General features: G+C 35.6%; 1 protein-coding gene and 1 long non-coding RNA gene across 4 annotated transcripts; both read left to right on the top strand.

Moving 5' to 3' along the window:
* Nucleotides 1-5,081: 5,081 nt before the first annotated feature.
* On the top strand, nt 5,082-6,011 carry LOC127742382 (uncharacterized). Its single transcript, XR_008003572.1, has 3 exons — nt 5,082-5,269; nt 5,508-5,607; nt 5,778-6,011. It is a non-coding gene; the product is annotated as an uncharacterized LOC127742382 (long non-coding RNA).
* A 209-nt stretch (nt 6,012-6,220) lies between these two features.
* On the top strand, nt 6,221-7,802 carry LOC110276602 (protein SCAR2-like). Of its 3 annotated transcripts, none has more exons than XR_008004559.1 (5): nt 6,221-6,299; nt 6,630-6,856; nt 6,963-7,028; nt 7,122-7,226; nt 7,343-7,802. XR_008004559.1 is itself a non-coding variant. In XM_021133499.2 (5 exons), exons 2-4 carry the CDS (start codon nt 6,659-6,661, stop codon nt 7,215-7,217), a joined length of 381 nt encoding a protein of 126 aa, XP_020989158.2. In that variant the 5' UTR covers nt 6,221-6,299; nt 6,630-6,658; the 3' UTR covers nt 7,218-7,226; nt 7,343-7,802. The 3 variants fall into 3 exon arrangements, 1 of the variants encoding a protein (XP_020989158.2); XR_008004560.1 differs by having other exon boundaries at nt 6,958-7,028; XM_021133499.2 differs by having other exon boundaries at nt 6,942-7,028.
* Nucleotides 7,803-12,299: the final 4,497 nt, after the last annotated feature.

Below are 12,299 nucleotides of genomic sequence, written 5' to 3'. Positions count from 1 at the left end.
GCGTTGAACATTTTTACTGAGAGGACGGGATTGTAGCCACTGACAACGGTGATGCGCAATATACAGCTTGCCATGGAAAGGAGTAAGAAAGATTGGATGAAGATAGTAGGAAAGCAGAGAGACGGAAGGGACAAAGCATCTCCATACGCTTATCTGAAGTTCTCACCAATGAATTACATAAGTATCTCTATCTTTATGCCTTATTCGTGAATCATCCATAACCATTTGAATCTGCCTGACTGAGATTTACAAGATGACCATAGCTTGCTTCATACCAACAATCTCCATGGGATCGACCTTTACTCGCGTAAGGTTTATTACTTGGACGACCCAGTGCACTTGCTGGTTAGTTGTGCGAAGTTGTGATAAAGAATTGAGATTGTAATTGAGCGTACCATGTTGATGGCGCCATTGATGATCACAATTTTGCGCACAAGTAGCACGCGTTCATGTGGGTCGTGAATTCTTCATAATGATGCGTTAGCGTCAGGCACGCGTCCGCGTGCCCTGGATTTTGTGCGATTTGTGCGAAACCAGCCGCGCGCCCGCGCGACTTTCTGTTCGCATGGCTTGGGAGCCAAATTTTCATACAACGCGTTCGCGTCATGCATGCGAACGCGTGGATGGCCATATGTGCAATTGACGCGGACGCGTCAGTCACGCATCCACATGACCAAGTTTGTGCTTCTAGCACACTTCCTGCCCCAAGCCAGAACAACTCTCTGCCCAAACACTCTTTTACGTCGAATTTATAGGTCACGCGTTCACGTCAATGACGTGCCCGCATGGATGGCAAAAATCACAAACGACGCGAACGCGTGGGGTATGCGTTCGCGTGGGATCGTTTGTGCTAAAGGCTTAGTTCCGGTGCCATTCCCGCTCAACTCTCTGTCAAATTTCATTTTTCATGCACACATGATTGACGCGCTCGCGTCAATGACGCTTGCGCGTCGTGTGCCTCCTCTTTTTTTTTATATATATCCGGCTCCTGTCCTAAGATAGCTGCATGATCAGAAAATTAGCAAGAACTCAATAGAATCAAATAACTAAGAAAACTACTACTAATACGAAAATAACTAAGAATAAAAAGAAACGATCATACCACGGTGGGTTGTCTCCTACCAAGCACTTTTAGTTAAAGTCCTTAAGTTGGACATGTGGTGAGCTCTTTGTCATGGTGGCTTATTCTTGTATTGATCCAGGAATCCCCACTAATGTTTGTAATTCCAATGGCTACCGGGATCCCAAACTAGGCGTATAACGCCTTTGAGCAAGTTGAAGTAAGTGATAAGGCCCCAATAGTGTTGATTGTGGGAATGAATCCCAGGGTCCCAAACCTTGCTTTTATACCCATCTTCTTGTGTATCACTATTGTTCCCACCGGGTGGCAAGCAATCTGAATTCTCACAGAGACATCCAAACAACCTTCTAGACCTAGTCAAGTGAGCTCTACACCAATCCTTGCACTTTAATTTGGAGCATGCAACCATACTGAACCTTGCTTGACAACTCTTACCACTAACCATCTTCCTCTTACTCTCAATGCCACAAAGAGCTCTAAGTTGACCATCCGTCTCTAGTAGCCCATATTCAAGTGGGAAAGTAAGGATTAAGGATAGGAATTTTACCCACTTGAATGTTGTATTGGATGGTGATGGTGGTTTTGCAAGCTCCACTCCCTTGTGTTCTTCTTTGAATTCTTCTACCTCTTTGCAAGCTTTCTTAATTTCAACATCTTCCTCTTGGTAGCTGTCTTCTAATTCAATCTCTTCTTTATTGCTTACCAATGGCATGGGAGGTTGTGCATCTTCCTCCTTTGCTTTTGCATCTTCCTTTTCTTCCATGTGTGAGGATGAAAAGTTCTCTAGTTCACTAGAGTATAAACTCATTTGATTGATTTCTTCACTTTCTTCTATAGGATCTTGCATTATATCTCTTGGGAAGGAATTTGCTTGCTCCTCTTCCTGTGACTTGATTATTGCCTGCACATGTTTCTCTGTATTTTTGACACTTGTCTTTATATCATGTAGGCATTCTTTCATGAGGAGCTCAAGATCTGATGGTATTTGAGATGAATAGGAAGATGGTGGCTCTTGATATGGGTAGAAGGATAATAGTTCTTGATATGGATAGAAAGGTGGTGGTTCTTGGTACGAATATGGAGATGGTGGCTCTTGATATGGGTTAGAAAGGTGGTGGTTCTTGATATGGATATGAAAATGGTGGTTCTTGATATGAATATGGAGATGGTGGTTCTTGATAGTTGGAATATGGAGCGTTGAAGTTTCTTTGGTTTTGACTTTGCCAACCAAAATTTTGATAGTTCCTCCATCCACCATAATATGAATCACTACTCGGATGTGAGTAGTAACCCATGTGATCTCTCTCAATTATTTTTTTCTTAGCACAAAACACCAAAAAGGATTAAACGCACCATGTGGTAATCAGGAAAGTAAAGAAGAAAGAACAGAATTCAAAGAATTAAAATAAAACTAACTGGGAGACACCAAACTTATTTTTAGAAATTAAGAAAAATATTGGTGCTATTTATTTAAATTTTTTTAAAATAAATAATAAAATTTTTTTCGAAAATTTAAAATTTAATTAAAAAATATATATATTTTTAAAAATCATGTAATAATTAAAAAAATAAAATAAAATAAAACGAAACAGGGAAAGGGGGAGTAAACGAAAAGGAAACGTAAAGAAAAAAAGAAAAAAAATAACGTAAAGGACAAAAGAAAAAAATTAGCGTAAATTAAATATAGTGTAGAGTGAAGTAAATACCGAGTGTTTTCCTTGGTATGGGTGAGACCATTGATTTATGCCTCTCTCACCACTTTCTAAGTTTTTCATTCTCCTAATAGCTTCCTCATCTTGGTAGAATTGATAATCTTGATACTTAGGAAGCACTAGGAGTCGCAATATTAAATCTATTAACATAAAGTTTTGGCATATGTAGTTTAAATTTTTTAACGTTAACTTTTTTGTCTAATTATAATCATGTTAATTGTGAACTACAACGATTTACAAAGTTTTTGACAAAAAATTACCAAATTTTCCTTAATTTTTCTTTTGTTCTTTAATCATCTAGCATTTCATTTTTTGTGCAATATTTGAAATTTTCTGCACACCTCAGTGATTCTTAAGTTACTTGAAAATTGCTCCTTTTTTTTTGTTTTTTAGGAGTCAATATCTGCTCAAGCATTGCATGGAATTTTTGGTATTCAATATTCTAAAAACTATCAACAACAATTTGATCCTAGATGTGGAAGAAGATATGGTGTTCTTATACCACACTAGCAATCTCAATAGCCTAATTTATTTGTTCCACCACAGACTACTTAGGTTCTCCAGCCTCCTTAAATATTTTATCATATAACAACATAAACCATTAAGAAACTAATAGTAGCAGCTTTTTTGTCTTCCTTTGGAGTTGGTGTTCAATTGTTTCATGTTTTTGTCATTGTAAACAATCACCTCTGGATTGTTTTGAAACATAGAATTATGAGCTTGCATATTATATATCATTTAAGCGACATTTTTCTTGTGTGCAAACAGGTTGAACATATTGTGAGGGAGACTAAACGTTATTGAATTCATTTTTTACTTCTTTGGTACCATTATCTTTTGTCAAATTTGTTCTGAAGCAATAGAAGATTTCATAGAGTGATCATTGCTTCGGCATTGATGTTACAGATAACCTATGATTTATTCCATCATTATTTTCTTTTGGTGTTTAATTTGTAACATCCTATGATTTTTAGGAGTTTTTTGTTTTGAAGTATTGAAGCAAAAAAAAAGTGATTCACCGGTGTAATAAGAATAATCTTGCAATCTAAATTATATAACAAAATTTATTTATTCATGCTTTCTCATTTTGAATCCATTTATCTGGTGAATGAGTTAAATATTACTTTACTGTATTGGCATTCATCTTACCCCCTTTGTTTGTAGGAAAGAAAATTTTGCATCTTTACAAGTGCAAGATGAAAACATGAGTTATTATTGAATCAACAACAGATAATTGCATTCTAAATATAAAGCTCTAAAGTATTTCAAGTAAAATGGTCTTGAAAAATAAGTTTATTCATAATTGCTTTATAAACTTAAAGCTGACTATCATAGAATGACTTTTACTATGTTGGTTGCCTAAAATTGGAAGTGATTGAAATTCTGTAGGCATTGAAGTAGCAGGGAAAGGTGCAATTGGTTCTCGAAAATTGGAGTAATATTCTAGTGTAATAATTATGTAACTTTATATTTTGATTGATGTTGTACTTTGTAGCTTTATATGATTATTTGTATTAAGTTATATTATATTATATAACTTAAGATAGATTAATTATATCTTATAAATTCAGGATATGTTTGAACTTTGCTATTGCTCATTCTTTAGAATAAGTTATATTGTATCTATTATATCCAGCAATAATTAGTTACGATAATATAAAGATCACTCATAACTTATATTATTTTCAAAGTCATATAGCTGACAAATTAAAGAAAATTAGTAGACACAAAAAAAAAGAAAATTAGTAATATAGAATTGTAACATGTAGAGAAAGGATAAATTAGTGTACACTACTAGAAATTGTATAATTATCGATGCTAAAAATCGACGAAAAAAATCTTCGTCGATAATTTTCGACAGTTTGCTGTCGATAAAATAAAAAAATAAAAAATAAAAATAAAATATTAAAATCGACGACGGAGTCGTCTGTTAGTTTAAAAACTTTGAAAATTTAACTGTTAACATCGCATTGCTGACAGAGGATGGGTTGAAATATTTTTTTCCTTTAAAATCGACAAAAATGTCACCGATTTTAATATTTATTATATCGACGGCCTTTGATTGTCGATAAATTTGAACAATCAAGATCTTTTTTAAAATTATATGGATGGTTTAGATTTATTATATAAAATAGACGGCTAGGATGTTGATTTTTTTTCCAAATAAAATCGACGGTATTGCTATCGATATTTATCAAAACAAATTTTCACCCGCGTTTACTCCCTGCACCCTCGTTTCACCCCAATTCACCTCAATTTACTTCAGAAGATTCGCGCTTTCTCTATTTCACCTCTTCTCCATTTTACCAACCCTCCCTCTCCGATGCCGCCGTGCCCTTCGCTCTGCTACCACCGTGTCGTTGCTCTACTGCTCCTGCACCCATCGTTGCCCCATCACACTCACGCCGCCGTCCCCCCGTCCCTGTTTCAAATTGAAAACACGTCGTAGCACCTCCTTCTCTGTATGAATCTCCAGGTTCGGTTTTCCTTTTCTCTTTACTTTTTCTATGTTGTTTTACTTGTTTTGTAAATTGTAATTCCAAATTTCTGATTTTCGAATGGAGTTCTTCTTTTCTACTCTGCGAATTGTTGATTTCTTTCTTTTTTTTGTTCTCTTATTTTTGCCTTGGCTACACAATTGATTGAGTTTCGTTTTCTTCTCAAATTATGTGATTCATTTTGTTAAATTGTAACTTGTGAGTATGCAATTTCAGTTAATATCTTCAGCGTTTTAGAGATGTTGATTATTGAAGCAGATATGCAAACTCTCGGTGATTGTCGCTTGATCTTCATCTTCCTCTCTTCGAGTCTCAAGTAACGAGCACAAACCTTTACTATTAGTGTGATTTTTAATTTCTAATTGTTCCTCTCTTTATTAGTTTATAATATTAGAGTTTTTGTGAGTAGTCTCTGGTACAGGATATGGAAACTGCTTAGAAGAATTTCAAGCTTTGAATTTTTCTAATTTGATGCTTGTAAAACAGATGGAATGCTTTATAGCAAAACCACAGGTTAATTTTGCTTCTATTTCACTGAATATATGCACACACGTCAAGCGAAAATTGGGAAAGAGATAGCTATTTTCTCATCTGCGTCATTATCAGAGGTAATATGCAAGCCTTCTCTACAGGCCTCTGAGCAAAATTGGTTTACTCTTAGGTACGTGTCATATGAACTCCTCAATTTTCATCAACTATGTGGATAGGGTGCTATTCTATATAATTGTTCTACATCATGGCTTAACATTGAAATAGATTTCAATTATTTAATAGCATTACTCTCTTGCATATATTTTTTATTAGGATTATAATTGTAGTTTATGCAAATTGTAGGTATTAGTGATATTGAGATACATAACTATACGATAAATTTGAAAGCAAATTATAGTTAAGTTTCTTTTTCAATAACTGTGTGTTTGGTCTTTTTGTAGTGGCAGTGAAGTATGTCTCTTATCTTTTGTTAGCATTGATCTCTTAGTGGTTGAGATTCATGATTTTTTAGAGAAGGTAATGTTAACTTTCTTGCACCATTTCATTTGATCAATTTATGCAATATATTAATAAATTACTTAGGATGAATGCAAATTTTGGTGAGAAGACATTTTCAATCTTAAACATGTTTGATCAATTTATAAGATTTTTCTACACATGTGTAGATAGTCCTAGTACAATGACAATGGGTACATTTTACTTTATGACAATGGATACATTTTTCTACTTGGCCTTCTGATCCCATGTCCAATAACATGAGATCAAATTTTGGAAGTCTAGTATTTGGTGATAAAGTTATCACATTGCTATCAACCTTGATTTTGATGTTTGTCTCATACACATCAGCTGCAACTTCAGCTAATAGAGCATCACCAATGGCACCACTAGGCATAGAAGTTGGGCAGCCCAATGACAGTTTGTTGCCTTCAAAAGGGGGAACAGCATTGCCATTGGATAAATCTTTCCAAACACTAGAGTTTGATAATAAAATGCCAAATGGAAAGCCGAAGAATAAGGTTGTTCGTCCTGAGAGTCCTATACTTGATATTGCTGCTGCTCTTGACAGAAGCAAGGTAATAATAGTTTTATAGGTTCTAATAGATGTGCATTTATGTGATATTTATTCTTGCATATTCTGCTGCCTTTGATTTGCTGTAGCTGAGAAAAGTTTCAGAACAGGTTATTTCTCCAAAACCACCCAAGTTAGATGAAAGAGATTCATTGTTAGAGCAAATAAGATCAAAGGTTAGTCATACCAACTTTTATCTTTCTTTTGCATGATGTTTGTACCATTATGTATTACAAATTCTGCTTATTTTAAAAATGCAATTTTTTTAGTCCTTCAACTTGAGACCTGCTGCAGCTACACGACCCATCATGCAGGGTCCAAAAACAAATTTGAGGGTTGCTTCCATCTTGGAGAAAGCAAATTGAATTCGCCAGGTCTTTCTCTTTCTCACATGCACGTGCGTGCACAAACACACATATCATATGTGCATATGGAGGTTCTGCCAAGGCCCTAAAAATTTTATATAATCTAATCATTAAAATTGATGTAGGTTGCATTGGAGAATTTAAGTATGTTGATGACCATAGGGCTGGAAAAATCATTGTCGAATTGAACAACAGGCTTAACAAGTGTGGTGTAATCAGTCCCCGATTCGATATCGGCGTTAAAGAGATCGAAAGTTGGACTGTTAGACTCCTCCCCTCAAGACAGGTCAGCAATGTTTCCATAGTTTTGTGTTTGCATATTGTGATATTGTGCAAGACTTATGAATGCGTTTCCATAGTTTTGTGTTTGCATATTGTGGTGTATTTTTGTTTTTGATAAACTGTTGTCTTGAATTTCAATTTTGAGATGAGGTTCAGCGGTTGGAGTGGATGATATTCTTTTACTTTCATGGTAGTATGATAGCGAGAGGTGTTTTTCATGTGCACTTTGTTTGCTTAATATGACTTCTTTATCATTATTTTTCTTATACCAAAGTGTACTCCAGGATTGTTTTATGTTTTAAACTTTGAAGACTTTGATTATCAAAATGATTGACATGCTTCAGATGATGTTTTCGTTTTTATTTTTTTATTCCCATTAGACACAAAAGGTTTAGTATTTTATAGCAGATTTGTGATAGCTAACTCTTCCAAGTCATAGGTGGTTTAGAAATACACACTTTTGTCCTCATTTTAAGAGAATTTTTTATTACTGTAGTTTGATTTTGAACTTAAAACTATTATAGGATCTTCTTTCTGCTACTGATGCATATGGTTTTTGGCTCTCTGTATTAAAGAGTACTTGGTCACAGTGGAAGTGGAATGCAACCTAATGCCAGGCAATTTATGTATGCAAATTGTTATTTTAGAGCTTTCAATGCTAATATCGTAACTTTTGGAAGGGATTTTGCCCAAACACCACCGAGTGAGCAATAGGCCACGTACCAAACTCTTAGCTGTTTGTTGTAGCTTCTTTGATTCTTGTATTGTATTATCTCTCAATATAGAAACTACATGTACTTATGGGTCTGCCAGAAGTATTACTTCGTACCCAGGACTTGAATCTAAATTCTACTCCAACCAACCATTTATCGGTTGAACACTTGAACTAAATTATTTTGAATCAGTATAGTCACTTTTCATTTTTAATATATAGCTATTAAAATCGACTGCATTATTGTCGCTTTTTAAATTTAATATAGACAAAAATCGACGGCAATGTTGTCAATTTTTAATGTAAAATTGACAAAAGAAAATGAAAGATATGTCGGTAATTTAATAATTAAATTGACAGCTAATATGTCAATTTTAATTAATTAAATTTCGACACAAGTGCCGTCAATTTTAGATAATATTATCGACAACTGGTACAGGAAATTGTGATCTCAATGGCGCCAACAACTTGGTACGCACAATTATAATCTCAACTCTTTTTTACAACTTCGCACAACTAACCAGCAAGTGCACTAGATCGTCCAAGTAATAAACCTTACATGAGTAAGGGTCGATCCCACGGAGATTGTCGGCTTGAAGCAAGCTATGGTCATCTTGTAAATCTCAGTCAGGCGGATTCAAATGGTTATGGAGTTTTGATAATTAAAAGATAACTAAACATAAAATAAAGATAGAGATACTTATGTAATTCATTGGTGGGAATTTCAGATAAGCGTATGGAGATGCGTTATTCCTTCTGAATCTCTGCTTTCCTACTACCTTCGTCCAATCCTTCATACTCTTTTCTATGGCAAGCTGTATGTTGGGTGTCACCATTGTCAATGGCTATTTCCCGTCCTCTCAGTGAAAATGGTTCTCTACGGTTTCTGTACGGCTAATCAACTGTCGAATTTCTCGTCTCGGATGAAAAATACCATGCACAGATATCGTATGGCTAATCAGCTGTTGGTTCTCGATCATGTAGGAATATGATTTACTATCCTTTTGTGTCTGTCACCACGCCCTACAGTCGTGAGTTTGAAGCTCGTCACAGTCATCCCATCCCAGATCCTACTCGGAATACCATAGACAAGGTTTAGACTTTCTGGATCTCAAGAATGCTGTCAATGGATTCTAGCCTATACCACGAAGGTTCTAATATCAGATTTAGATGCCCCGTTGTCAGAGGGGAGTCTATGTGAATCGTTGATTAGAAACCCAAGAGATATACATTCAAGCTTGTTTTCATGTAGAACGAAAGTGGTTGTCAGTCACGCGTTCATAAGTGAGAATGGTGATGAGTGTCACATAATCATCACATTCATCATGTTCTTGTGTGCGAATGAATATCTTAGAATAAGAATAAGCATGAATTGAATAGAAGAACAATAGTACTTGCATTAATACTCAAGGAACAGCATAGCTCCACACCTTAATCTATGGTGTGTAGAAACTCCACCGTTGAAAATACATAAGTGAAAATAAGGTAGGCATGGCCGTGAGGCTAGCCCCCAATGTCTAAGGACTAAAAATGATCAAAGATATTCCAAAAGGTCATCCCCAGATGTCTAATACAACAGTAAAAAGTTCTATTTATACTAAACTAGTTACTAGGGTTACATAAATAAGTAAATGATGCAGAAATCCACTTCCAGGCCCACTTGGTATGTGCTTGGGCTGAGCATTGAAGCATTCACGTGTAGAGACTTTTGTTGGAGTTAAACGCCAGTTTGCAGCCTGTTTTGGGCGTTTAACTCTAGCTTGTAACCTGTTTCTGGCGTTTAACGCCAGAATAAGGCAGAAAGTTGGCGTTTGAACGCCATTTTGCATCATCTAAACTCGGACAAAGTATGGATTATTATATATTGCTGGAAAGTTCTGGATGTCTACTTTCCAACACAATTGAGAGCGCACTATTTGAACTTTTGTAGCTCCAAAAAATCTATTTCGAGTGCAGGGAGGTCAGAATCCAATAGCATCTGCAGTCCTTCTTCAGCCTCTGAATCAGATTTTTGCTCAGGTCCCTCAATTTTAGCAAAAAAATACCTGAAATCACAGAAAAATACACAAACTCATAGTAAAGTCCAGAAATGTGAATTTTGCTTAAAAACTAATAAAAATATACTAAAAAGTAGCTAGATCATACTAAAAACTATCTAAAAACAATGCCAAAAAGCGTATAAATTATCCGCTCATCACAACACCAAACTTAAATTGTTGCTTGTCCCCAAGCAACTGAAAACAAAATAGGATAAAAAGAAGAGAATATACAATGAATCTCACAATATCAATGAAACTTAGTCCTAATTAGATGAGCGGTGCTAGTAGCTTTTTGCTTCTGAACAGTTTTGGCATCTCACTTTATCCTTTGAAATTCAGAATGATTGGCATCTATAGGAAATCAGAATTTTAGATAGTGTTATTGATTCTCCTAGTTCAGTATGTTGATTCTTGAACACAACTACTTTATGAGTCTTGGCCGTGGCCCTAAGCAATTTGTTTTCCAGTATTACCACCGGATACATAAATGTCACAGACACATAACTGGGTGAACCTTTTCAGATTGTGACTCAGCTCTGCTAAAGTCCCCAGTTAGAGGTGTCCAGATTTCTTAAGCACACTCTTCTTGCCTTGGATCACGACTTTAACCACTCAGTCTCAAGCTTTTCACTTGGACCTTCATGCCACAAGCACATGGTTAGGGATAACCTGATTTAGCCGCTTAGGCCTGGATTTTATTTCCTTAGGCCCTCCTACCCATTAATGCTCAAAGCCTTGGATCCTTCTTACCCTTGCCTTTTTGTTTAAAGGGCTATTGGCTTTTTCTACTTGCTTTTTCTTTTTCTTTCTTTTTTTTCACTACTTTTTCTCGCTTTAAGAATTAATTTTTTGATTTTTCAAATTATCAATAACATTTCTCTTTGTTCATCATTCTTTCAAGAGCCAACAATTTTAACATTCATAAACTTCACTATCAAAAATATGCACTATTTAAGAATTCATTCAGAAAACAAAAAGTATTGCCACTTGGTGGATGAAATTGTGATTGCCCTCTTTGTATTTGCATGAGATTTATTTAATGGCTCTTTGGCATATGTGATCACAACTACGTTCAACTTAACCAGCAAGTGTACTGGGTCATCCAAGTAATACCTTACGTGAGTAAGGGTCGATCCCATAGAGATTGTTGGTATGAAGCAAGCTATAGTTACCTTGTAAATCTCAATTAGGCAGATTATTGGTTTAAATTTGATTAATGGAATAAATAGAAAATAAAAGGGATAGAAATACTTATGTAAATTAATAGTGGGGATTTCAGATAAGTGTATGAAGATGCTGTGCTCCTCTTGAATCTCTACTTTCCTAATACATTCATCCAATCCTTCTTACTCCTTTCCATGGCAAGCTGTATGTAGGGCATCACATAGGAATAAAGAGAATTGAATAAAAGTAATAGTAATTGTATTAAAACTTGAGGTACAGCAGAGCTTCACACCCTTAATCTATGGTGTGTAGAAACTCCACTGTTGAAAATACATAAGTGAAAGGTTCAGGCATGGCCGAATGGCCAGCCCCCTGAATGATCAAGAGACCGAATGATCAAAGACTACAAAGTCAAGAGATTAAACTGTCAAAAAGATGTCTAATACAATAGTAACTTATCATATTTATACTAGACTAGCTACTAGGATTTACATGAGTAAGTAATTGATGCATAAATCCACTTCCGGGGCCCACTTGGTGTATGCTTGGGCTGAGCTTGATCTATCCACGAGCTGAGGCTTTTCTTGGAGTTGAACTCCGAGTTATAACGTGTTTTGGGCGTTCAACTCCGGATCATGACGTTTTTCTGGCGTTTAACTCCAGACAGCAGCATATACTTGGCGTTCAACGCCAAGTTACGTCATCAATTTCCGAATAAAGTATGAACTATTATGTATTTCTGGAAAGCTCTGGATGTTTACTTTCCAACGCCGTTGAGAGCGCGCCAATTGGAGTTCTGTAGCTCCAGAAAATCCATTTCGAGTGCAAGGAGGTCAGATTCCAACAGCATCAGCAGTCCTTTTGTCAGCCTTTTTCAGAGTTTTG

The sequence above is a fragment of the Arachis duranensis genome, chromosome 10 (genome assembly GCF_000817695.3).
Source record: "Arachis duranensis cultivar V14167 chromosome 10, aradu.V14167.gnm2.J7QH, whole genome shotgun sequence".
NCBI classification, from domain to species: domain Eukaryota; kingdom Viridiplantae; phylum Streptophyta; class Magnoliopsida; order Fabales; family Fabaceae; genus Arachis; species Arachis duranensis.
Note: the sequence above shows the minus strand (reverse complement) of the source record. Positions and strands in the feature narration are given on the sequence as shown.